Source organism: Perissodus microlepis, chromosome 3 (genome assembly GCF_051167445.1).
Source record: "Perissodus microlepis isolate ML-2025 ecotype Zambia chromosome 3, ASM5116744v1, whole genome shotgun sequence".
Classification (NCBI taxonomy): domain Eukaryota; kingdom Metazoa; phylum Chordata; class Actinopteri; order Cichliformes; family Cichlidae; genus Perissodus; species Perissodus microlepis.
The window spans coordinates 40,338,934-40,365,498 of NC_140463.1; the positions used below are offsets into that span (position 1 = coordinate 40,338,934).

General features: G+C 42.8%; 3 protein-coding genes, 1 long non-coding RNA gene and 5 other non-coding genes across 10 annotated transcripts; 1 reads left to right on the top strand and 8 right to left on the bottom strand.

Annotated features, from left to right (window-relative positions):
• Positions 1-139: 139 nt before the first annotated feature.
• On the top strand, positions 140-2,450 carry arl2 (ADP-ribosylation factor-like 2). Its single transcript, XM_084924436.1, has 5 exons — positions 140-349; positions 636-746; positions 1,341-1,503; positions 1,957-2,037; positions 2,126-2,450. Exons 1-5 carry the CDS (start codon positions 285-287, stop codon positions 2,258-2,260), a joined length of 555 nt encoding a protein of 184 aa, XP_084780562.1. The 5' UTR covers positions 140-284; the 3' UTR covers positions 2,261-2,450.
• A 379-nt stretch (positions 2,451-2,829) lies between these two features.
• Positions 2,830-6,873, bottom strand: LOC146391471 (uncharacterized). The gene is made up of 12 exons (XR_014799934.1): positions 6,810-6,873; positions 6,206-6,239; positions 5,928-5,958; positions 5,519-5,566; positions 5,284-5,329; positions 4,973-5,021; positions 4,680-4,729; positions 4,428-4,482; positions 4,033-4,076; positions 3,481-3,519; positions 3,196-3,278; positions 2,830-2,994 (listed from the first exon to the last, which is right to left on the bottom strand). It is a non-coding gene; the product is annotated as an uncharacterized LOC146391471 (long non-coding RNA).
• LOC146391472 (small nucleolar RNA SNORD31) lies at positions 3,068-3,139 on the bottom strand. Its single transcript, XR_014799962.1, has one exon. It is a non-coding gene; the product is annotated as a small nucleolar RNA SNORD31 (small nucleolar RNA).
• LOC146391473 (small nucleolar RNA SNORD31) lies at positions 3,343-3,414 on the bottom strand. Its single transcript, XR_014799961.1, has one exon. It is a non-coding gene; the product is annotated as a small nucleolar RNA SNORD31 (small nucleolar RNA).
• LOC146391474 (small nucleolar RNA SNORD22) lies at positions 4,186-4,311 on the bottom strand. The gene has a single exon (XR_014799964.1). It is a non-coding gene; the product is annotated as a small nucleolar RNA SNORD22 (small nucleolar RNA).
• LOC146391475 (small nucleolar RNA SNORD29) lies at positions 4,833-4,897 on the bottom strand. The gene has a single exon (XR_014799965.1). It is a non-coding gene; the product is annotated as a small nucleolar RNA SNORD29 (small nucleolar RNA).
• On the bottom strand, positions 6,041-6,113 carry LOC146391476 (small nucleolar RNA SNORD36). Its single transcript, XR_014799955.1, has one exon. It is a non-coding gene; the product is annotated as a small nucleolar RNA SNORD36 (small nucleolar RNA).
• Positions 6,874-9,764: 2,891 nt separating the features above from the next.
• On the bottom strand, positions 9,765-15,802 carry LOC146391477 (uncharacterized). 2 transcript variants are annotated; one of them, XM_084924439.1, is made up of 3 exons: positions 15,572-15,802; positions 12,369-13,114; positions 9,765-10,941 (listed from the first exon to the last, which is right to left on the bottom strand). In XM_084924439.1, the coding sequence occupies exons 2-3, from the start codon at positions 13,020-13,022 to the stop codon at positions 10,789-10,791; spliced, it is 807 nt and encodes a 268-aa protein (XP_084780565.1). In that variant the 5' UTR covers positions 13,023-13,114; positions 15,572-15,802; the 3' UTR covers positions 9,765-10,788. The 2 variants fall into 2 exon arrangements, with proteins under 2 accessions (XP_084780565.1, XP_084780564.1); XM_084924438.1 differs by having other exon boundaries at positions 12,369-13,117.
• A 4,301-nt stretch (positions 15,803-20,103) lies between these two features.
• Positions 20,104-25,950, bottom strand: b3gat3 (beta-1,3-glucuronyltransferase 3 (glucuronosyltransferase I)). The gene is made up of 8 exons (XM_084924437.1): positions 25,772-25,950; positions 25,298-25,405; positions 25,016-25,199; positions 24,739-24,922; positions 24,479-24,640; positions 24,303-24,389; positions 23,958-24,161; positions 20,104-22,623 (listed from the first exon to the last, which is right to left on the bottom strand). Exons 2-8 carry the CDS (start codon positions 25,389-25,391, stop codon positions 22,525-22,527), a joined length of 1,014 nt encoding a protein of 337 aa, XP_084780563.1. The 5' UTR covers positions 25,392-25,405; positions 25,772-25,950; the 3' UTR covers positions 20,104-22,524.
• Positions 25,951-26,565: the final 615 nt, after the last annotated feature.

Consider the following 26,565-nt stretch of genomic DNA (forward strand, 5'->3'; position numbering starts at 1 on the left):
TAGGCGCTGCCGCAAACCATCACAGTAGTTCTCTGGCCTCCACAGCCCGGCCACACCTTAAAAATGCACACTGACCAATCTGCCGGCGCCGGAAGTTAAAAGCAACCAATCCACGTTCTCTTGCTGCAAAACAAGCCAATCGGTGGCTACGTGGGGCGGGATTAGCACTGTGGCTTCTTCCTGAGTTGCAATGCTGCTTATGAGAGCCGAACATTATCATACTAAACTTTAAAATTATAACATACATTTATTACAGTATAACAGTTAAACGGGGCAGCGTCACGATGGGTTTACTAACAATTTTGAAGAAGATGAAACAGAAGGAGCGCGAGATGAGGCTGCTGATGCTGTATCCTTTCTGTGACAGGTTTGGCTAGGCTGAAAACAAAGTGGCATTCGTGCACTTGGTTTATTATAACTATACATGTATCAAATAAGAACCCGCAAGCTTCTCTGTGTGTCTGTGTCGTTAGATAAAGATGCCGGATAACGCCTTTCTCTTTATTTTTCCTCTGTGCGGATTCATCCTTCTTGCTATGCTAGCTATTACACGTATTCCAGTAAATATACGAGACGCTGATTAATCGATTAAAACCCCTCAGGTGTGTGAGTTGTCTTTAACCTGGCGCGTGCAGAGGTCTGGACAACGCGGGGAAGACGACCATCTTGAAAAAATTCAACGGGGAGGACGTCAGCACCATCTCTCCCACACTGGGCTTCAACATCAAAACGCTGGAGCACAAAGGGTAACGCGCGCACGGGCTCAAACACGCGCACACGCACGTTGCTTTGACACCCATGTTTCGTAAAAAAAAACAAAAAAACGAATCTAGTCACGTAAAATTTTCAAAGATTTTCGATATAATAATCTAAAATTAAAATGTGCCTATATGAATATGAAAGTAGGTTTTGTGTATTGTCTTGTGTGAAAACCATGACAAATAATAAATGAAGCTTCAGTGTAATAAAGAATAAAAGTCACAGGAAATGCTTTATCCCTTCAGATCTATTTGCCTCTTTTTCCTTCCGCCTGTGGCGCCTTTGATTTGGCTTTTATTTCTGTGTGTCAGCCTGTTAAATCCAGAATCAAAGTTAAAATCCTTCATCTCTTAAATAATCAGGCCCCATCTTACCATAAAACCAAATGGGACTATATCAGAGCACTTCGCTCTCAGTCTGCTTGCCAACTTGTGGTTCGTACGGTATTTAAAAGTAGAACGGAGGCAAATGTTCGCTGAAAACCTCCTGTGTTAATGTACAAAAGTATTCTTTAGACCTGTTTTTTTTTCTAGCTCAGTCTGTACATTTCCATTCATGCCTCCCACTCCTTGTGTTTCCAGGTTTAAACTGAATATTTGGGACGTAGGCGGTCAGAAGTCACTGCGCTCCTACTGGAGGAACTACTTTGAGAGCACAGATGGGCTGGTGTGGGTGGTGGACAGCGCAGACAGACTCAGACTGGAAGACTGCAGACAGGAGCTCAGCGCACTCCTCCTGGAGGAGGTATATGGGAATGACACACAGTGGAGTGACAGAATCCTTTATTTTGGTTGTTTTGTTTTTTAAAGGATAAAAGGAGTTTAATATAAACGTAATGGGTTTGCGGTAACCCTTAGACCAGAAGGGTAGGTGTGTAAAAATGTGACACTCACTAGTCCTGAATACCAGCCTTAACCCTGGTATTCCGCCTGTCATTTAAAAGGAATATTTCGCCCAAACGGATCAGAAGTATCCATTTATCTTTAATAGAAAGCAAATCTTTAATCATTTTTATCAATCTTGTTTTTCTGAGTTGTCTGGACTTTCTATATCTTTTAAGATATTTTCAAAACTGGGCAACTCACACTGGCCTCCATGGACAAACACCCCTAAAAGCCAGAGTCAAAATATGTAAATTTGATTTCAGTATGAACACGTTATGCTATTTTTAAATAAGCTGCGCTCCGTTCTTTGCAGAGGTTAGCTGGTGCAACGCTGCTGGTTTTTGCCAACAAACAGGATTTACCAGGAGCTCTGTCCAAAGAGGCAATACGAGAGGTGAGCCCTGCACCCACTTGACACTGCATTTCAGCAATGATGTAGTTGCATATATCACGGTGGATGCTGACACTTTGTTCTTCTGCAGGCGCTGGCCCTGGATAACATCAAAAGTCATCACTGGTGTATCATTGGTTGCAGTGCAGTAACAGGAGAGAACTTGTTAGCCGGCGTGGACTGGTTATTAGATGACATCGCTGCGAGGATCTTCACTGCTGACTGAATGTTTAACTGCAGACCAGCTGGTCTTTGTTCATGACCTGCCGCCTTAAGTGACTGAATGCTTTTGTACTTGTCCCATCAACTAAGGATTTACCCAGCCGTCCTGGGTTTGCACTGATTTAAAGGAGACTGACCGTAGTTTACTTGTATGAACCCAGTAATAAAAGTTCATCCATTCTTGTGGCAAAACACTGCAGTTGCCTTCTTACAACATCCACACTTGATTCTTGCAGACTTGTTATGCTCATCTTTATGTAGTCTAAAGTTCTCTTTGACATGAAATTCTTTGCAAATTCTGGTTTTAGCACAAGCTCCTACAGAGCCAAATTTGGTGCTTTCCACCATTCTTGCACAGGCCAGTTCTGCATAATTTGTCATCTCATCTATCAGCCTCAAGCCAATTCTTTGACAGTTGCATTTAGGTTTGATTTAATTTGTGCTACAACACAAAGCATCCTGTGTTATCCCTCTAAGCCAGAAACCTGACATTCTAAAAACTTGCACTATTAAAATGTTCTGGTTAATCGAGTCTCCCCACAGTCACACTTGAAATAAAACTGCTCAGTCTGCTAAATTTTAAACACTTTATTGTTTTGTTACTGCAAATTTTAAGTGACAGAACCCCACAAATGTAAACATTATCACAGGTGTCCACAATTCCAGTGTAGTTCAAACTGCAGTCATCTTGTTGGCAGCAAACAGGAGATCATCACGATGTGGCGTGTACCGTCCAATCTGCAAAGTTTAAAAACAAACAAAAACTTAGAAACATGGAGGGCAGGAACGCTCATGTTATGATCAAGTCAGTTTTAAATCAGAGTATACCAATCAGTCATGAATCTTCAGACTGGGGCGGTAAAACAACCTCATCACTTCTGCTTAACACTAAACCGTTGCCTAATTAAGCAACTTTTCCAGTTTAAACTGGTTACTCACCATCATGACTGTGCGCAATGTCAGTCTCATGACATGAGGTGCTGGACACAGACCACATGACTCTATTGCCTCAAACAAGAAACCTGCAATAGATGAAATGTGTTAGTAGAGTCTGCTTGTGGAGTGACTGAGAACACATTTTAGCTGCTGAGATCAGAGTATACCAATCAGTCACGAATCTTCAGACTGGGGCGGTAAAACAACCTCATCACTTCTGTTTAATGTTTAACTGGACATTAAGCTGCTGCATGCTGTTAACAAAACAGAACCAGTGTTTGTACTCACCAGCATGGACCGATGGAACCGGCGATCTGGTGTTCAAAGCTGTTTAAAGACAGACAAGTATTAAGTATCCTGCTGAAGCTCTTTTGGGGAAAATGTCAGACTGACATTAACACTGTAGCGAAGCAAATCTATAAAGCAGCATTCAAAGCCACTGTGTTATAAAGTGTCAAAGAAGTTTAAATATGAAGTTTCTGGGATGTGATCAGAAAACGCCTTTCAGCCATGCCTCAGTCAGCACTCCTTCTCCATCAGAGCACCAGCAGGTCACCTTACACCTGGAGGGGTAACAGTCAGGGTTCTCAGCGCCATGCTAGGCCAACAGGAGGGGAGACCAACTGAGTTGGAGGGGGCGAGTCAACCCCCTCTTTGACTGTCCTAGCCAATTCATCATTTGCACAAACCCAGCAGTACTAAAGTCAAGATCCAGGGCTTTCACAGTCTTATCAGACAGGAAGCATGACTGCAGCGTTTTAGACCTTAATACCAGAATCATTCATCCTTTATTTTCACTATGATCACCTTTCTGTTGATGTTAACATGCACAGCACCTACCTAGGGCTTGCGTCCAGCTCACAGCTTTGACAGGCAGCTCTGTCCTGAAGGACGACACAAAGTTACATTAGCAACGTTTGCTCACAATGACGTTAGGCTACAGGTTTGTTCCTGTGCAGATAAACATCAGATGATTCACAATTCCATTATGTTTCCATTCAGACTGTTGGTAACCCCAACAGGTCATCCCCTTATTGCCAAGGCAACACCAGTGGGTTCACCTTTTCAGGTCTGGCATTGACACGAGGCGTAAGACGGCTGCAAATATCATCATACAGGAAACTTGAGTGACACGCATCAGTCTAAATAAAGGTTTTTAGAGTCCATCAAGCTCTAAGCCTCCTACATAAAGATGTCTAGTTGAGCACTAAAACGAATCTACAGAGTTCACCCACCTGGACAAACGGCTGGGATGGTGATGGCAGCATCTAGAGTCCAAACTTCAGCTACCTGAAAGATGATTGCATCAAGTCAAGGTACAGAAAGGAGGTTCAAGTCTCACAGCGTTTCCTGTGGACCGTCACTGACTTCAGATTTAAATTTTATCAACAGCAGTTCAGACGAACGAGATTCCAAAATTTCTCTCATCATTTTCAGCAGGTCTGAATATTTAAAACTGCACTTTTTTTTTTTTTTTTTAAACATACCTTCAAACCAGAAAGCCTCCATGGAGCTGCTGAAGCAGTCATCAAGTCACCTGACAACAGAAATCATTTACATCACTCAAGCGGCCATGCAGATTGTATTATGACAAATAAAATACACAGATGATAGAAAATCCTTCAAAGTGAAAAGCTGCAGTTGCTCAGATGTTCGTGTCGTTTCACATCGGGTCAAAGTGAGCTAAGTTTCATCATCACTGAAACTGCGCTGCAGATGAGAAGTCTCGTCTCTGCACGACAAGCTCAACAGAAAGAATATTCAAGTCTCAAGTTCTTACCTTGAAACTTTCTCGACTGCCTTCCTCCCCAAGCATTTGGTGGAAGTCCCTAAAGGAGAAGTTGGACCGTTAATAAAAAAAAGCAGGGACTACTTCTTGTGCCATTAAGGACTTGCATGTTTGATCAGGGCTTTGGTGACAAACTGCCATGTGACATATGTCGTCCAGGTGTTTGATGGGTGCTAACCCATTTCATCCTTTCAAACGATCAGAAATGCCTCACATTATCGAACCAATAAATTAATTTAGCATTTCAGATTCAATTTCTAGAATTTCACATTAACCTGAAAAAATTAAAGCTTAATACTTACATGCTGATTTGGCATCACTTCCTTCTGAAACAACTCCAACTTTAGCCTAGCAAAGAAATACGACTGTTAATCATTTGCGATAACTAACATTTACATGTTTGTTAGCCTAAATTAAAGGGTAATCAGATTAAAGGTTGACATCACATTAATCAGGCATATGCTTGTCATTAATGGTAATCATCATGCTTAAAACCCCACTGTGGAATTTTAACAACCGCAGAAAATCTTAACTGACCTCTGAATTTAAGCCACTCTGAACACTGCGGGGTTCACATCAGAGGACCTACACAGAAAAAAATAAATATCTTGGTTAATGAGATCTGTATTTAAGCCCTCAAGAAATTAGAACTAGAGATTTGTCAATTCAATCACTGCCCTTAACTTTAAACCACAGTCATTGTCTTATAAAAGTGTTTTAAGAGCCATTACAGCACAATCAGGTTGGAGCCTTCATGCTGCTCAGAATCTGGTAAAGAAGCTTCTTCAAAACGCTGATTCAGTAAGAGAGAGTTCCAAGACTCATCACCGCAGCACAACAGGCTCATTTATAGCCACACAGATGTTTAACTGCAGAGCCACTGAGAGAGTTCATTTAAATTCCTAATCCAGATTAAAATCTGAAGCACTCAGCATTTTCTAATTACCTGATGTAGGAAGTGTCCTCACAGGCCATGCCTGAAACCAGACGAGAAAAAAATTTGGCGCCGTTAGAGTTGTAAAAGAAAAAGCATGAGATGATCAGTGGTGATTCCTTCATGCTACTCAGTGTTTGAAATGCTGTCTTCAACGTTTTTATTCAGTGAGAGAGTTCAAACGGGTCATCACAGTAGCATGACCTTTCACGTTATGCCATTTAACACGCTTACATGACCCTACTCTCCACCTTATAATGCAATAAAGCTAATCTGTAAACAGACATTACCTGTGCAGGAAGCACGTTTCCAGCAGCTCCACATCTGGGAAGAAAAGAAAGAATGCGTTAGCATGCTGCAGCTAGCAACCAGCTAGCCATGCCGTTTACCACGTGACCGCTAAAATTTAACGTGCTACTGTTCGCATGAAACAGTATGAAAATTGAGTTTAACAGCGTCTCAAATCAGAATAAAAAGAGTGCAATCACTGCCATTCAGGACAGGTCTGTGAAAATTTTCATCATTTAGAGACGCTGTTAGTTGCCGTGCGGTCACTTCTGAAGCCATTAAAATGCAAGCCTGCGTTACGTTTATGTCTCAATACTGGATGCATCAGGTAGAGAACATATTTTTTATTAGTAGTGCCACAATTTTCAGTCTAAATGTTTAAATTCTGCTGGTGGATGGTTGAAGATTACGCTAAAATCTGGTCGGTGCTCAATGCAGAGAAACTTCTAGCAAAAACACCACGCAGCATTTAAAATGGCTGAAAATGAGACGTGAACTAACGTGAAACTGCAGTATCACTACAGTAGTTTCTTTCGTTAAAATCATCCAATTAGTGGATAAACCCTGCAACTGAACTAAAGCGGCTAAGTGCTGCACAAATCTTACCTCTGCCAGAACATCGAAGGAAATGGAAGAAGAGCGCGGTGCATCTCGTTTTTATGTCCCGCCTGTTGGACTCCGCCCACCAGCAAACGTCACCGAGTGGCTAACGCTTATCTTGAGTCTCATCTGTATTCAGCTATGGGTGAATTAAACTGGATAGAGTCTTTTGTACACAACCTAAACTCTGTATTTTTAACGCAAGAACATCGCTCTCAGCATGTAGCTGGAGAAAGCCTACAGAGAGTGGATTTTACTACGTCACTTCCGCTAAGATTGAGCGCCATTTTTACCTCCACCAGATGGCAGCAAAGACACAGAAACAGGCTGCAGATTTTACAGACCTTAGTGAGTGTGTGTGCGGGGGGAATCCAATTTCTACATCAGACAGGACAGAAAAGAATTATCCAGATAAAGCATAACATATATTTAATCAGCGGAGCACTTTACTATTAGTAATACCTGCGTAGCCAAATAATGCAAAAGCAATTTTGACTCAGAACACGTGATTTTCTACTCTTCCACCCTCCACATTGTTATTCTTTCATGTAAATATCCTCCATTCCAGCAGTGCGCGAGATCAGGATCTGGGTATGACTATTGCAAACTAAACATTGTTCATTTACTGGAGTGATTTCTTTTCACTGAGTTCAGGATTTGAACACAACCTTAAATTAGGAATGTTTTTTTTTACTTATCATCTCTCATTCCCCTCTCTAGTCTTAACTTGTCCCCATGTAGAGATAATGTCCAAATGTCTCGCTTATTATGCTCGGATTCTCCAAAGTGTAAAAAAAAAAAGACATGGTTTTATCTCTCTCTCTCTGTTTTTTTTTTTTTTTTTTTAAGGCAGAAAATGAAACACCGTCCAGCCATCGATCTGGAACACACAGTGCTTGGATGAAGTATGAAGTGCTACCACAACACGAACAAGGTGTTTCTGATACTTCCTGCCAGCCAGCAGCTCATGTGTGAGGGCAAAATAACCAGATAGTGACAGCAAATGATGAATCCAACCTGAAACAGTACGTTCCATGGTAACCAGAGCAGCTTTTGAAGGAGCCATCCAAGCCAGGGTGTTTCAGCAGAGGCTGGACCACTGCCTGTTTAAAAATTACAGGTACATCGCCTAAAGTCAGGCTGCTGTTTATAAGCCTTTGAATATAAGGTCCAATAGTGCCCCAAACTTCTTTAAAAAAACGAGGGGGAAGGACATCACTGGGAGAGCCAGACCTGATTTGGGTGACAATTTTACCCAGATAAGACAGAGACACAGGTTCAAAATGGCTAAAAAATGCTAAAGGCTAAAAATAACAGAAGGGTCATAAGAAGGGGGTAAAATATGTGCTCTAATAGATAAAATCTTGTCCACAAAGAAATTTAAAAAAGCTTCACAAGTTTCAGCAGAAGCTTCCGTACAGTTGGATTGGTGAGGGTTAAGAACAGAGTTTAAAATACTAAATAAGACACGGGGCTTATGGCAGTTGTCGTTAATAACACCTGCAAAATAGGCGGATTTCTGGTTCTTAACAATTTTCTGATATTTATGGCAGCTATCTCTTAAGATATCATAAGACACTTGTAGCTCGTCTTTTTCCCATTTGCGTTCTGCTTTTCTGCACTCTCTTCGAGCAGCCCGAGTGATGTCGTTCAGCCGTGGCTCAGACTTCAATTTAGGCCGCCTGACCTTCAGAGGAGCAACAGAAATGCTCACTGACTCGACCTGTAAGAACTAAACACATTACTTGGTGGAAACTCACACTCCCTTTCTCACAGGTTCACCCACTGTGAGCTACACTCGCTCTACATTATGCTTTATGAAGCCTAATACGAAGTGCTGTCCCTGACAGAGTAATAGAGTGGTGTGATTCATCACGCAGGTCATAGCTGGCATTTGGACCAACTTATAACTGCTTTTTTACCGGTTATAAAGCCGAGCAGATTAAGTCTTTATCTAGATTCAGCTATCTTTGTAGGTTACAGCAACAGTGGCACCTGAACAGTGGATGATGCATTTTCTAAATGACTCTTTTTGATTCATCCAAACTAATTAAAATCTGATCCATCCAAGTCCACCAGGTTACACCTCAGACTGTCCTGGAGCTCAGTGATGCCCTGGTTCAGATCTGGAAGGAGATTGACCAGGAGACCAGACTTTCTCATTAGGAGCATGCTCCAACAATCTGAGACATGCATACAAGCACGTGGGGGCCACACAAACTACTGAGTATCATTTTGAGCTGCTGCATAATTTGTTAACTTGATTTTTAAGGTGTCTTTGGAGCTGTAGGTTCTCTGTAGGTTGATCATTTTCATTTCTATCAATGTGGGATCCTTTATTTCCCAGCACATTACCCAGTCCATATCAGTATAGATCTGCATGATTTGTTCCCACTGAGATCTAAAGTGTTCATTTCCTTTAATTTTTTTAAAGTGTATGTTTTTTAAATTTATATATATATGCGCTCTTCTGGACAGAGCTCTCCGATGTTGTTCCTGGGATCTGCTGGAGCCACTCGCCACATCTTCTCAAGCTCTTCTCTGAGCCCTCGGTATTTCTCAAGCTTCGCGTGTTCCTTCTTCCTGATGTTGCTGTCGTTCGGTATCGCTACTTCTACCGCTATGGCCGTCTTCCTCTGCTTGTCTAACACCACTGTGTACGGTTGGTTAGCCACCACCATTTTGTCTGTATCTGGAAGGATCTTAGCTCGGCCATTCTCCACCACCCCAGGGGGCGTCTCCCATTTTGACCTCGGGACTTCTAGGTCATACTCGGCACAGATGTTTCTGTATACTATGCTGAACACTTGGTTATGGCGTTCCCTGTATGCCCTGCCTGCTACCATCTTGCACCCTGCTGTTATGGATATATATATATTTGCAGACATCTGTTCAGTATCTGTGAAGTGGATAAGGGCAATAAAAAAATAGATGAATGAATGTTTGAAAATTAAAGACCATTTATTGCATTTTTGTCACATCTACAAACGTCCATTATTAATAGTTCTTAAATACAGTCGTCAGTTTTACAAATCAAACACATAAAAAAGACACAACTTTGCATTCAAATAGAGAAAATATGCACTATTTAATATGACTTTTTTGACCAAAAATAAGCATTATCTTTTCCTGGACGGACATCTAAGCTTACACCTCCCTGCTCTGTCCCTTCAGGTTTAATAACCTTCACTAGAACACACACGCAGGGACCTCATGAGGAAAAAGCTAAAAAGCTGTAATAGAAACTCTTACATATTCCTTTGCACAAGGTTGGACCCTGTCCGTCTTTTTCACTTGCAATAAAGCCCACATAAATAATAGAATGTGTCCATAATAATGTGAATCCCTAATAAAGTTTAATTACTGCATGTCCCACACTCATAAATAGCTTGTCTGATTAGGCAACGAGCACCACGGTTAATCCTACAGAAGTATGTATTACTCCCCAGCTAAAGTCCATCAGTCAGCTGCTACATTTTAAACTTTCCACCCCCTTTGGTTACACATCAACACTCGAGGAGTTTCACAGCGCTAAACCAAAGGAAGCAGAGATCATTTGCACTGCGAGCTCTTAGTAACGAACTGGATATTAAGAGCTAAAATGCTCTTACTTGACTAAAACTGGAGATTAGAAGGGGACCAGCAGCTGCTGAACTCAGTCACATAAAGACCAGGGATTTCTGTTCAGGCCAGTCTCATAGACTTCACTGTAAAACCAGCAGCCCATCAAGCTAAAGCGGAGTTTGTGTCCTGACTAAGGTGCATCCTAATAAGGCAATAAAGGTTCAGCTGAGTAATTAAGACTCAGTAAGTTACATAATTGATTAATATTCCTGAGGTGATGACTCAGACACGCCATGTGGTAAATGTTATACAGGCAGGATTGTCCGATACTTTGCAGCAGTCGCGGTAAAACGCTGCATGACCCTGATATTATTAAATATTAAGAAGCCTCAAGCTTCATTGTCCATCTCTATCTCCATTTCTATTGAAATTCTGCTAACACTGAATTGTGCTGGTGCTTCTTCTTTGACGACGGTGAAGACGACGATGGCGAGGAGTTCACCGGTGCGAGTGTGACGCTGTAGAGGTTGGCGACGAAGGCCTCCCAGCCGCGGCGCAGTGCTCGGTCCAAGGCCTGGTGGGAACAGGAGGAGTAAGGGTTAGCTACATTACAGCCACTGACAGGTGACAAGAAGAACCTCAGATGTAGTTACAATGTTACAATGATAAAGGCACTCCCCCATGGCAGCAGTCTCCCCTAGCAGGATATTGCATCACAGACAAAACAGCTCAGCAACACCTCAGGGAATGTGACACAACTGCTCGAGCGCCCTCGAAACTCTACATCACAGTCCGATCGAGCATGTGTGGAACAATGGAGTAAACTGCTAGGACCCAAAGGATCCCACCACAGGAGACCTCAGTGCTCTTGTGTCGATAATGAGTCAGTAATCAAAGCAGCTCCATGAAGCTGTTTTGTGACTGAGCTCTTCAGTCTTGAATTGAGTTTGTAGTTAGATGCTGAATTTAAATTGGCCAAGCGCTTCATTAAACAGGTAAAAATAGTAATAAACACCTGGAAGTAGCCATTTGCTTAATATAAATGTATTACTGGAAGGTTTTCTTTGAATTTTTACATATGTTGAATGTTAATGTTTGACATTATCCTGCTCTGGGCTCATTTCTTGTGCACTGAATAAAAGGATTTTTCCTGGAATTCACTGGAATTCCTGTGCTCAGTATACAAATTAATGATTGTTTCTGTTGTGTCGCAGCACGGCTGCTTCCTGGGAAATTCCAAGAGACACGCTATTGACCTTTTCTATAAAAAGAACCAATGAGCTTTATTATTGTCTAAAAGTCCATCTGGAAAATAATGAGCTCACTGGAAACAGGTTGTGAACCGAGGCTGTGGTAACTCATGACTAAATATTTAACCAGCGCCGCACACTGAGCAGAAACCAACCAATCGTCTGCAGAGTGGAGCTGATTAACAGCACTGGAATGTTTTTTCATGGTGTGGAGTTTAGCAGGCGGGCCAGCATCACCTGACCTCGTTCCACTGATCAAAGGACATGATAGAGGAGCCACAGGAATGTCACCTGTGTGTGTGTGTGTGTGTGTGTGTGTGTGTGTGTGTGTGTGTGTGTGTGTGTGTGTGTGTGTGTCAGCAGGAGCAGAAATTCTTTACAATAACCTGCTTAATTTTTCGTCATTAAAAATGACGTAAAAGAAAAACTCATTTGGGGGTGACTTCATGTGCCGTGACACGCACCAGTAGCCGCTGGACCTTGGACGCGCAGTGGCAACATGTTATTAAGGTGATATGATAGTTTCCATGGCAGTTAATAACCCAGAGTGCATTACGTGGAGGATGGCGAGGGAGAACTTTACCCCTCTGTTCCACACATGCTGGGCGTGCAGTTACGCAACCTTCAGCTTCGGCTTAAAGTTTAACCCGACGGAGCGAAGCTAAATATGCAGTTTATATAATTGTGACAAACTGAAGAGGAAGTTGATACGAGTCTGCAGCCTAAAACAACACCGCACATTTTCTCTCACCTTGCGGTAATTTTTCCTCTTCACCACTTTCATCCCTTCCTCTTGCTCCTTCGTCATCCTCCTCTCCTCCTCCTCTTCGTCTTCTCTTCCTCTCTTCTTGTCTCGGATAAGGACTTGGTCGTCAGCGTCCTCCCGAGCCGGGAAGTGAACGAGCACGGGTTCCTTCTCCCAGCCCGCCTTTTCATTTTCTTCCTCCGCCTTCTTCAGGTTCTCCATCTCTATCTCAATCTTCACCCTGATGTCCTCGGGGAAGTCAGCTGGACCCTCCGTGCCCAGGCTGGGCCTCTCCTCTCTGGCTGCGTCCTCCTCTGCTCTCCCCTCTTTCTGCTTCCTCCTGGAGCTTCTCCTCCACCTGCTGCTGCGGCGGCTGGGTTTCCTCCTCAGGAGGCTCTCGTCGTCATCTTCCATCATGCCTTCGCTGAAGCCAAACACCTCGCCTTCTTCCTTCTCGTCAGAACAGTGCACCGCGGTGATGGATGGGTCACTCAAGACTCCCTCCTCTATGTTGCAAACATTTACACCAGTCTCCTCTACCTCTGTGGCGGCCTCGGGCTCGTCGAGGCGACCGTAGAAGCCACTCGATTTGTCCAGAAACTTTGGGGCCCTGATGGAGCTTCGGACTGAGCTCATCCTGGAGTTCCTGCCAATAGCCATCTTTTTGTTGGAGTTTCTTCGAGTTTCTGTCTGTTACTTCTTTTGGCCTCTGGTGCACTTTCTCACACACTCTTTCTGCTCCTGGTTTGTTCCTGCTGAGAGAGGAGAGATTAGAGTTTAAGGCTGTTACATAACCCTGCCCTCTGTCAAACACACAGTCTGATCCATTTCCATACAGGCAGCCAAAATTTCAAGAACAGTGATAGGAGATAAAAGCTGAAGGAAAAAGCGTAAAAGACCATAGACGAAAGATAATTACTTTTCACATCAATGTGAGTATGTGAGTGTTTTATCAGCCTCTCTGGATGGTAAGTACTGTACAACAGATATGCTATGCAGGCGTCACAAGAATGTCTGTGTTTGAATATCGGTGGCCGTGACCGAGACTGGAGGTCAGAGTCAATGTTATCGGGGTTGTGATGATAACAGATGTCAAAAAACTGAACGCGCAGCATTCTTAGCGCTGAAGATAAACACACAGGGAGTCGGACAGCCGGATGTGCAGCCAAAATCAATGACTTCAGACTAACTGTCGGTGTCAGCGACCTGCTTGTCTGTCCATTCTCCACCTGTTCTGAAAGTTAGTCATACAATCTGCTTCAAACATTGCCATGTTTTTTTCGGGGGTCCCGTGTAAGCACAGTGCCAAATCACGGGCTGTTTAGATGAGTTCCTTATATTCTGGCTGTGTTGGAGTGGCTGATGACTGCTCCACTCCGTGTGCAGGAAGAGTAGCATTATTACCTCCACCAACGAGGTTATGTGCCGGTGGCGCTGGCACGACTAATCCGCGTTAGCGCGTTAAAACAGGCCAATCCACGTTAACTAGTTAACGCAGATCAATCCGTGTAAGGGGTTACTCGCCCTTAACACGTTAATGCGGCTTAAACGCGTTAATGCTGTCATTACGACTAATGCGATTAACAATTAACCCATCTGGAGCGCAGACTGACTCAAAATCCCTGAAATGTCTCTGTCAACGCATTTTGGGCATTTCGTCCATTTTAATCGCGTTAATCATTAACCACGTTAACGCAGCCCTATTAGAAACTATTGCCAACATATTGAAACTTCCTTATAACATCTTAAATATCATGTCACATTTGACCTCTGACCTCTACAATGCTATATAGAGCTATTTAAAATGACAATAGGTTTCTAAACATTTAATAAACAATGAAATGAATGCTACAAATGTACAATATCCGCATGAAGAATAAACAATACAAAACAACACTTATTGCACTTGTTTCGTCCAAAAAGTCGACAGGCCTACCTGTGTGTATGTGTGTGTCTTTGTGGGGACCAAATATTGGAAGTTTACTGTACTTGTTGGGACCAAAATCCTGGTCAAACAAGTTTGAAGGCATTTTTGAGACTCAAAATGTGGTTTTGGTGACAGGGTTACATTTGGGTTATGGTTTAGGGTAAGGGTTAGGGCTAGGCATTCATTTTTCATGGTTAGAGTAAGTGGCTCGGCAAAGTTTAACTTTATCGTCTTACATTTGTCGGCTACTCTTATTTTTCTCTCTCCTTTAAACCACGGCTCATATTAACGCTCACTTTAACCAATACAGATGCAGCCAATAGAAAAAGTGTAAAACCTCAGCCTGAATCCATGCTCATTTTAATTTTAACCCTAAAAACAACTTGAAACGTTCAAACAAGCAAGGGCAACACGAGGTTCTACACTCAACTGCAGCAGGAACCGTTTTTCCAGTTTCAAAGATTTTGGAGTTTTCTCTGAGAAGTGACGGCTCTCATGAACGTCGCAAGCCACACAATCAACGAGTGTCTCTTAGAGCGCTCCTCCTTTGAGGCCCTCAATGATCATTGCTTGCTCGACTGCCCTTTTGGGCAGAATTGCAAGTGCAGCAAAAGCTTCGCTTGCACTCGCCGCCTGGTGGGACACTTTTAATTAATAAAAGAATAGCGGTCAAACAAAACGTGTGTTAGTCCAGGATGAGGCAAGAAATCAGCTGCTGTGACATCACTGATTGCACTGCTGCTAGAAATGAGACGTACTCAGGGGTTTTGACCCTGCAGTGAAAAAGTGCAAGATCGCTTCCCCTCCCCTCTGTGATCACCTTGTAAACTGTTTCACCGCAAGTTACATAATAACCAAGTCCACACTAATGCTCCTCTGAAGGAGTACACTTCCTGCTAATAACCAGAAACTGCAGACATATTTGGTGTTCTTTTCAGATCAGCTTTGTTTTTGAAAACAAATTAAGATTTTGGATTGTTACAAGGGTGGAAACAAAAAAGCTTCCTTCTGTGCTCTGACAAACGGTGTCCTGGAAATCTCGAAGACTTGCGAAGTGCAGGTAACGTTTCATATAATGTGCAGATTGCAAAATAAAGACTGAAAGGTGTTGTGTAATAGGAGGCGAATAAAAAAAGGATGCCTTAATTAAAGTGTTAAAAATTAAACAGGGCTGAGAAGCAGCCCAACAGTGAGAGCATTAAACAGGAGTGAATAGAAATGCCTGCTACCACATATTTAACAGTAACGCCTTCAACAGGTGAAGAAATAGTTGGAGCCTTACCAGATCTCTCGCTCTCGTCTCGTTCCCCTCTCGGTGTGTGAGTCTGAGTGAGTGACACGGAGCCGGGAGCGCTGCTTATTGCCCTCATACACGTCACGCGCCAACCCTGCCCAGACCTGCAGAGTCTTCGTCACTGGTACAAACACACACGCTGTAAAACACTCTCGCTATCAAAGACTCTTTCTCTCCCTCTCTCCACCTACACACACACCTTGTCATTACATCCTTGAACACACACTGACTTAGAGATAAAGCCTTGTATTAAACAGGTCAAATATTAACTTACTGAAAAAAATCTCAGCAGCAGCGCACGTCCTACCTTTGCTGGGTAAACTCGCAGGATCCAGCTATAGAAGCTTTGCAGGGATGCAGCGGTGGGTCAAGTCAACAAAGTTTTGCCTTCAATGCTCAATGCACCAAGGTCTCCATGGTCAAATACATGATTTATTGGTCCGAGATGGACACAAAGCCTTATGACTTAGAAACTATGATCATTCAATCTCTGATTTACCTCATGCTTTGTTTTAAACAGCTCTTTATAGATTAACCTTTTATAAAAACTCTATTAACTTTATTCTGCCTGTGAGCTCAGTTATTGCACTCTTATGCATTACAACAGCATACAGTGGGGACTCTGTATATCCTGTTGGTCCTGGAGAGGCTTACCTGAACAGTCTGTTAACTTTTTGGATACTACTCTGGATACTAGGACTTCCTCCCACAGTCCAACAATATGTAATTAGTGAGGTTGGGTTAAATGTTAGCCCTGTGACAGTCTGGCGGCCTGTCCAAAGTACAAAAACCATTTACATACTGCATTAATCGATCATTTTATAATCAAATTATTTGGAATATACATTTCTCTTTCATTCAGTTAGCACTTTATCATCAGCTGGTTATGTTAACAGGACAATTCATCACTCGCTCAGTGTCCAGATATCAGAATGAATCAACTGACTTCAGTTTCTCTCCACACTTTTTATCCAGGCTGCCTGTCATGTGGTCTGTGTCTGCGGTTGCAGTTTTGTCTTTGTTTTTGTCTGTAAGTTTGTTAGCTTATTATTAGCTGTGATGGAATGACAGGAATAATTGTCCTTATCCTCCTTCCCATGAGGAGATCAGCTGGACTGTATCCATTTGCCAGTGGAGTAGCATGGTCGGCCATAAGGGCGAAATAAGGATCACCAGAGTTCTTCACTTCTTCACAGAATGTGTTGTTAACATCAGGAATATAACATTTATGTACCATTCTGAACTGAATGAATGAATTTATCCAGCGTGCCTGCAATGATTTTTAAATCCAGCAGATGTCGCTATTAAGCAACACACCAACACGGTGTAAACACGGTAAGGGTCATGTAGCGCACACTCCGTGAGGCCTCATCTAGCCATCACTAGTCTGACCTGATCTGATAAAACAGTTAAGTTTGTTTCTGTCACTTTGTGCAGATCTAAAGGGTTTTATAACTTATAGCTGCTGCGTGCTAGGTGGGCTAATTTTTGTGACTTGTGGGTGCAGCTCTGTGCAGCTAACCAGCAGGTTAACTTTAGTTATGTCTGTTGTAGATTCATCACTCTGGTCTCCAGCCGTGGAGATACAGAACACAGGGAAACACAGGGATGAGGTATCCTGCCATAAATCCTATACATAGAAAAGTAGTAATGGTAATGTAGTTGTACATAAACCTTTTCTGGAGTAAAAGTACACGTTCTATATTAACAAACATTTCAGACTCTGTGTAATTGTTTAGTCATTGAAGTGTACACCACAGCTGGAGCTAATTCACTCAATCACACCATAATTTATGAGAACATAAAAACATTTTTATAGCTTCTCTGTTTTTGAATGAATCAAAAATCACCGTGAAAGAGCTGATCTGTGCTACACATCAGTAACTTGCTGTCTTGAGGGTTTGTTGACTTTTTGAAGGTGAAGTTTGCCAATTTAACGTTAGCTGTTGTTTCCACTGAGCACCGGTGGATGCACTGATTTATCACTGGTATTTCTACAACAGCAGTATTGTTTTACTCCCTTAAAACGTACATAGCTTTTTGTTCTCTTCACAGATGGGACAATAGATGTTGATGTAGCCCTGAATCCCCCTTGTGGACGTGTAACTTAGTGTCGTGGAGGGTATGTAGTGCTCTTCTCTGGTCAAATTTGGACAAGCACGCCCAAAGATCAATGATTTGTTTGGCCTTGTCCTCTCTCCACAAGGCAAATAATTGGTCACATTCTAATGAAAGTTTTAATGAAAGAAAGAGCTTCACAAATTAAAGTGCATTAACAAGAGAAAACGCGGTCGATGCAGGACACTTGCAATACTTAGGGAGGAGTCGTTTCAGTGCAGACAATCCCACCAAACGCTTTCAAAGCATACAAATGTGGCATGAACTGGATTCAGTAGAGCATCCCTGTTTTTTAGTTACACGATGAACGCAAAGAGGGTGTTGCACCAAAGACCTCACTGTGCTCGGATTTCTAGCAGACTGCCATCTGCAGCTCGTATGAAAGACGTCGACTCGTCTGCAAACACTCGGCATTGACGCAATCGCACTTCAAATCTATGCGTCAAAACGAGTCAAATGATCCACAGGAAGACCAAAGCCAGTGTCAGAGACCTTTTAGATGGTCTGAACATATAACGGTGCCATACGTCGATATCAGACAGCACACACAGACAGCTCTGTGAGAAAACAGTCTTCCAGATATGCCGGAGGCCTCCTGAATTTGGATGGGAAATGCCTACTAAAATCAGAAGTCTGCTGGCTGGCCTCTGGCTGAACAGTGTCTGAAACAGGTTCTTAGGCAAAGCCTCAGGTGGATCAGTAGAAGTTTCTGGTGCCCCAGGAGTCCTTGAAAGATTGTAACTATTTCTTATCAGTGTGCTTATCTTGGCTAGCAAGGTCTTGGGTCCAAATCCACCTGCAGCCTGTCTGTGTGGAGTTGGCATTTTCTCCTCGTGTCTGCATGGTTTCTCTCCGGGTACTCTGGCTTATTCTCGTAGTCAAAAGACAGTTAGTGGGTCAATTGGTCATTCTAAATTAGCCTTAGGTGTGAACGGTTGTCAGTTCCTGTGTTGGTCCTGTGACAGGCTGGGACCTGTCCAGGGTGTACCCTGTGCCTCACCCTAGGACAACTAGGCCTGTTGCATGGCCTAAACTAGACTGACTGATATGTAGAGAACAACTATAGTTTTTCCACTCTTGCACGAATCTTGGTCGTGATTCAAATTGAAGGCGTTCCTGCGAAACGTGTTATCATCTCAAAACACAGATACATTCATCCAAACACAACTAACGCATTAATCTCTCTGCAAATCTTGCACAAAACCTCCCGTAATTGGTTGCATCCTTGATTTGCTCGCCACAAGAAGACATTTAAAAACCACACGTGAGTCAGTGTAACACCCTGAACTGTTAACTTCTAATGCAGGTAAACCCTGGAGTAGGAATGTGTGTATACGGATTAAAATCAGTTAGCCTGGTCAATGATATGGTAGTATTTGCACAGTGAACACTTTGTCTGGGTGGGACTGGAAGTGGGAGCTGTTTCCTGTGTGTGTGTGTGTCAATGCCTGCTTTTTTGCCCGTGTCACATTTAATAGCCCTTTGTGCACCTTCATGTAAACGCATGCAGAGGGTTCCTCTGCAGCTATGATGACACACCATCAGGAACACACACAGATTAAAAAGAGTTTAATGATGTGTTATTCATGACAGTGAAGCTCATACTTTTACAGGTAATAATACAACTTCTTTCAGTATCACCACTAATATCGTCTACTGCGTGTTCGTGCAGCTGCACTTGTGACTCATCGTGGACCAACAGTGGCGTGCATGTAGTTCTGACTTCAGCTCCTCTTACTCATCTCCCACTGCATCTTCATCTTGGAGTCCCTCCGCGAGTACACCTCCACACGCTCCAAATATAGTCACCAAGTGGGCCGCTTCCCCTTAGAGAGGGCGTACCAGTTGTCAATCACGCAACTTCAGCTGTTCTGAGGTTAGAGAATCCCCACCTACGAGAGAGTAATCACCCATGACTGAGCAGGTTGCAATGGTCGCTGTCAGGCACAGACAAGTTGGGGCTCGGTATCTGGACGGTGAGGTGAGGATGTGGTGAATGTGCAGAACATCCGGCTGGAAGACGGCGTTATAGACGGTGCTAGGTGCAGACGTGATAAAAATAACAGACACGCTGCGTGACAGGTCAGAGGAGAGGGACCAAGTCATATATCACAGCTTGACTACTGAAAGTGACACGCTCAGACAGAGAACAGATGTGCACAATGAATGTGGTGTGTCAAGTCAGCAGCTTTTAAACGCCTTGGGCTCATAGTCCAAAAGGTGTTGGCCCTGAAAACTCGCTGCAGGCAGCAAAGGTTAAACGCCTCAAAAGCCTGTCTCACTGCAGACTACCTCCATGATTTTCAATATAACTGCTGTTTAAAAAAAAACAACTAATTTTAAAGACAAAAAAGCTTCACTTAAGTTCAAAAGAACTGGAGACAAACAAAAGTGACAAACCGTGTTTTTCATTACTTTTATTTCCAAGGCCAGGGACAGACATGATCACACTGTACAATGTAAAGAACAGTAATAAATACATTATACACCAGTAGAGAAGTTACTTACAGGCACTAATTACACGTAAGCAGGCACTAGCTGTTTTTACAGCGTCTGTTGCATTGCAGGGAGTGTGGAAGATGACGAAGCACAGCTCGAGTTTCCATATACGGCAATCTTTAAGTACCAGGGATTTCCTGTCCGCTGGAGGCAAATTCAAGCGTTTTTCTGATCGCAGCAGTGTCGAAATGTAACACGTTTGTTTATTGCATAACTCGTTTATATGCGCTTCAGCAGAGATGTTTGTTTAATCACTGCCTTAAATGGTTTCCACTTTGAGCGTGGTTTTTAAAAAGCATCACTAAAGCTGCTCACAAAACACTGGGTTAAACTAGCTGTGGTGTGATGACACCAGTTACAACCCAGAACTTGTGCGTTGGGTGTGGAACCATTACACGGGTGTTTGTCGTGCCCGTGTTGCTAAGTTGCACCACTTTGTCTGCAACACGGGTTGTTGAGGGCTTAATAAAGATGCAACAGCAAGTCGTCCGTGGGGTTTGTTCACTGCTCGGCGTGTTTAGAGAGCGCCGTCTCAGTCATGGATATTTTTATTGTTAAAAACGACGTAGTAAGTATTCACTGCCTTGGCTCTACAATGCTTAATCCTAGACATTGTTATTACAGTTATAAAGATTATTGACATCGCTTTGATGCTGATGACTTGTTTTTAGGGGTAAAAAGAAAAAAAAAAGGATCTAAATCCTGAATATTGACTTACAAACACAAAAATCAGAAGCCATGCATGAACTAAGTGCACAGTTGTAACTGATCCTTGGCCTGAAAACTGGAACGACACTGAAGGCTGCACTGCTAAACCAGGGTACACATTATATCCATGTGATTGAGGGACCAGAGCCAAACCTGGGACCATATCCAATCAAAACTGTCCAATATACTGTTTGCTAATATTATCGGCTGATATCACAGATATATCCGTATCATTTCATGTTTTTTATACAAAACAAAAAGCTGAAAAAGATCTAGGTGATTTAGAAATCTTGTCACAGTAAAGTAGCTAAGACTGCTAATTCCTGGAAAACATACTCTAGATATCAGTATCAGGTTTTTGTTTTAAACCCCCTAAATATCGGTATCTACCACAAATGTCCTGTATCTGTCAGAGTCTAGTAGACGCTTCCCTTGTTAATCATTTGTATATAAAAATAACAGTTTGCACAAAACGCTTAGACATGAGCTCAAATAAGCAGCTCAGGATCACTAAACATAAAATTCAGACGCAGAATTGAAAAAAAGATAAATGTGTTTGGTGATCTCAGTTCTGAAATCATCACCAGCCCAAATCTGCTGCGTGAGCAAAACTGGGGTGATAAACAGTCCAACACCTTCAAAGTAACCTTTCGTACTTCATTATCACACCCACACACATGTACATGAGGGTCCTTTGAGCTGCTCCCTTACTTCCCATAGGGTCATCCTTGCAGACTTAACCCTTGGGACTGCTAATAGGAGTACACTGGCTTGTTCTACCCCGACGCTGTATTTGTGTGACCTCCTAGTCCCAACCCGGGGATCTTTGGCATGCTAGGCAAAGGTTTAACCCACAATAACATGAAGCCACAAACATTTATGATCATCTAATAATAATGATAAAATTTAGTAATTTTTCCCCCTACAAGGCAGTTTGTGAATGAGACACTCACAAAAAATGACTAGCTTGGTTGTCTGTATTTCCCCTTTTCTTTCTTCATCATCATATTGACTCAACTCACTATTTAAAAAAATGAAATGAAAAACCAAATCCTTCTTTTTTAAATACCACTCCATGTTTTGGAAAAGGTATATACACGGTTTCTGCCTGTCACATCATTTATACATCCAGCCCCTGATAAAAACATCTAACTGCTGCCGGGAACGGGAAACATCACAGGCGTCTAACTGAGCTACAAGTAAACAGAAGTGATACAAGACGACCCTGCTATGAGACGCACCCTCCCTCCAGTTTTAAGCCGCAGTGTTCCAGCAGCAGAACAGCAAGGCTTCACAAACTAATACACTGGCGCCCCCATCAGGTAGTAGTTTAACATTGACACTGACTGTACTGCTAAACAAGGATTGCAAACTCAAAAACGAAAAAGACGCACACACTAACATACAATCAGCACAGTTAGGACAAAACACACACTCGATACACATCTATATTTACAACCGGGTGTAACAGTCTCTCAAAACCAGGTTCTCTCCTGTACTTTAGTGTTTACAGTATTTACAATGCAGTTACGTATGCAGCATTAACAGCAGAATATAATCACACACTGTGTGTGCATGTGTGTGTGCGAGTGTGTGTTGATGTGCATGTGTTTCCCTCAGACCTCCACAGCAGGGTCTGAACCCAGTCCCTGAGCCTGCAGCGCCTCCTCTCTCTTCATCTTCGGTTTCTCTGTCCGTGTGTGCCACACCAGCACCTGCAAAGCACACAAACACACTATTACTACACGTGACCTTATATATAAACTGTTACTAGAATCGTAATGCAACCAGATTCATACCCTGGATGGCATTACCTTGGCCTCCAGTAACGCTGTGAGGAACCTTGGAGTCATTTTTGACCAGGACATGTCCTTCAACGCATATATTAAACAAATATGTAAGACTGCTTTCTTCCATTTGCGCAACATCTCTAAAATTAGAAATATCCTGTCTCAGAGTGACGCTGAAAAACTAGTTCATGCATTTATTACTTCCAGGCTGGACGACTGCAATTCATTATTATCAGGATGTCCAAAAAACTCACTGAAAAGCCTTCAGTTAATCCAAAATGCTGCAGCAAGAGTACTGACAGGGACTAGAAGGAGAGAGCAGATTTCTCCTGTTTTGGCTTCCCTTCATTGGCTTCCTGTTAAATCCAGAATTGAATTCAAAATCCTGCTCCTCACATACAAGGTCTTAAATAATCAGGCCCCATCTTATCTTAATGACCTTGTAGTACCATATCACCCTATTAGAGCACTTCGCTCTCGCTCTGCAGGCCTACTTGTTGTTCCTAGAGTATTTAAAAGTAGAATGGGAGGCAGAGCCTTCAGTTTTCAGGCCCCTCTTCTGTGGAACCAGCTTCCAGTTTGGATTCGGGAGACAGACACTATCTCTACTTTTAAGATTAGGCTTCAAACTTTCCTTTTTGCTAAAGCATATAGTTAGGGCTGGACCAGGTGACCCTGAATCCTCCCTTAGTTATGCTGCAATAGACGTAGGCTGCCGGGGGATTCCCATGATGCATTGAGTTTTTCCTTTCCAGTCACCTTTCTCACTCACTATGTATTAATAGACCTCTCTGCATTGAATCATATCTGTTATTAACCTCTGTCTCTCTTCCACAGCATGTCTTTTATCCTGTCTTCCTTCTCTCACCCCAACCGGTCGCAGCAGATGGCCGCCCCTCCCTGAGCTTGGTTCTGCTGGAGGTTTCTTCCTGTTAAAAGGGAGTTTTTCCTTCCCACTGTCGCCAAAGTGCTTGCTCATAGGGGGTCATATGATTGTTGGGTTTTTCTCTGTATCTATGAAGCGCCTTGAGGCGACTTTTGTTGTGATTTGGCGCTATATAAATAAAATTGAATTGAATTGAACTACTGCAAATGCCAATGCACGAACACTTCTTTCTTAAAGGTCTCTTTTTCTGCAATTTCCATAAATCACAAAGAGAAAAGACTGAAGACTTCAAAACAAAGCATTTCACACTGAATCATCTGTTCTAAAATAATTATAGACAAGTCTTCATTCTTATCTCTTAACACACACGTACTTTAGTGCAGTTGTCTGCTTTGGGCTCCAGTTCATCCATGGTAACTAGTCCCTGAAGAAAGCTGCTTTCCAGCAAGCCCATTGGTGCCTCTCCGTCAAAGCATGCCTCTGGATTGGCCAGGACCAATTTAAGGGAAACAGCGAAGCCAGCCATGTCGATCGGAAAGGGCCGACTGGGACGCCAGCCGGTATGGAAGCGAACGACCTTAAACAAACCATTGTAAATATGATCTCAGTATTTTAGATCAAATGAAAAAGCTGAAAAGCTTAGCTCTTAGGTGCAGTTAGATGCAGGGGATTTTTGCATCTTTAAAACAGCAGCATGGAAAAATGTCAATGACCTTACCTTTCCTCCTTCAACCACAGGCCTCTCATACTTCATCCCTCCAACCAGGCCCACCGGCCAAACTGACACCCGCTGTGTGCTCCTCATCTGAGGAAAAGAGGACATTTGTTCGCAGGTATCAGCAATAAGCCTAATAGTGAAAGAAATAAACATAGTCACACACTTAAATATCCCACCTCCTCAAACAACTGCAGGCTGTATGTGTTATCGTCATCAGCAAAGTACACCACTCCTTGCTGGTTATCCCCTCCTGGCTGAGCCCTCCTGTCCTCTCTAAGCCACCGTAGCCCTTCGTTTCTCTGCTCCACCCCACGGGGCTTGAGCCAGCTGGGGTCACCCTGAGCAGGAGAATGACTCAGTGTTTTTAAATAAGGAACAAAAAAAATTGCAAGAACATGCATGGATAAGACAAAAAAATAAATAAAATTGAACGAACCTCCTGTAGTTTGCGGTCCTTGGCGGTGGGCATGTGTAGGTGAGTGTAGGTCAGGCCGCTCTTCATCAGCAGGTCGGTCACCAGAGGCGTCTTGTGTGGCGAGTCCTCCACCAAGATCCAGTGGAGCCGAGGGACATGGAGAAAAGTCTGGGCCATACGAGTCAGCTCAGCCTTCTGCACCAGCCTGAAAACAGATGGAAATCGGAGAGAGGGTGAGATCAGTGCAGGAATGCACAGCGGAGGGTGGACACCAAGCAACGGTCGCCTGGAAGACTACCTTGCATATGTCGGCGTGATAACAAAGATGGTGGGCAGGGACGGTTTGGCTGGCTGCTTTGGCTGAGGTTGCTTTGTTACTTCAAACTTCCTCATCTCCTCCTGAAGACGGTGTAGTTCCCCACGCAGCCGAGATATGGTGCGGTCTTTAGGGAAGTCATGTTCTGTACAGTCACAGCGCTGGCCTGCACAAAAGAAATCAAAGCAAAGTGAAGCTCTGCCACTCAGGTTTGCACATTTTTTATACCATTATTAATTCTGCTCATAGGTAGGATTCACTTACCAAGCTGCATCAGTGCATAGATGAGGCCCAGGAGCGAGACCATGAAGTAGAGCAAAAATACAGTCTTCAGCTTTAGCTTCATCCTCGTTGCCATGGTGCCCTGACGAGCTGAAAGTTGACAGAAAGTGCAACTTGTTCACGCTTTTCTTATTAATCCAGTTGTTTATGTTCTGATGAAGTTGTGCAGGCTGTAACCGAGGAGCTAAACTGAGTTCAAATGTACCCAATTTGACACAAGCAACATTTAGCTTGCTAACAAGCTAAGAGGGAAAGCATTCCCATGCAGCGGGACGTTTCTGAGAAGCTAACTGAGGAAAAGTTGAAGCTGTGCACGGGTCAGTGTGGCCTAACTCCCGACGAGGTCGAATAACATGAATCTAAATTGAACTCAATGATAAACCACTGGAAGCTAAGCTGTATTAACCAGACAAGCACAAACATTCACATTTTTTTCTTTCTTTTTTTTTTTCTTACCGGAGGCGACAATCGGCGGAGCTGAGCGATGGAAGTTCAGAGCTTCATGTCATTTTGGACAGATGTGAGCAAAGGCACCTCACAGCATCCATTCATTCGGCTCAACTATGACATTTTTTCTGCAGCTAATGTACCAACAGCGTCCGGTTTCTGTGCGACGCGAAAAGGAATCCCCCTCGGAACATTTACAGCCACACACAGTTCCAGAAGCGGCACAGAAATCTGTGCAGCGTAAAAATGAAAGAAAAAAAAAGAAGTACTTATCAAATTAATTATCGCTCATTTTGATAAAACAAATATTTTTTAAAATCTTAAAAAGGAGGTTCACATAGGCAGCTCATTCTCTTGACAGTACTTTCTTTAGAGGATTTTTTCTTTAAAGGTTGCATTTTAGGGTCAACTTGAAAGAAAGCTAGAACAGTGAGGTCAGAGGTCAAATGTGCCATCGTATTTGAATGCAAATTATAATTTAAATATTTTGAATCCCAATATATACAATTCCATATGTACCTGTATGTTGTCAGTAAAAACAGTGATAGGAAGAAACTAAATAACAATTATTTATTTGACCTTTAGTTCTACTGACTTTGGAGGAGAGGTCAGAGGTCAAATTTGACATATTGTTTTAAATCACTCCACAGTGCGTTCTATATGTTGGCAATATACACCACACCTATATGTTAAGCATCAGTGACATCAGGCAAATCGGCAACCCTAACACATTTTGACGCAGCTACATGTGTAACAGCATAATGAAAATCTGAAAAACTGAATAATTACCTATAAAAAGAAAA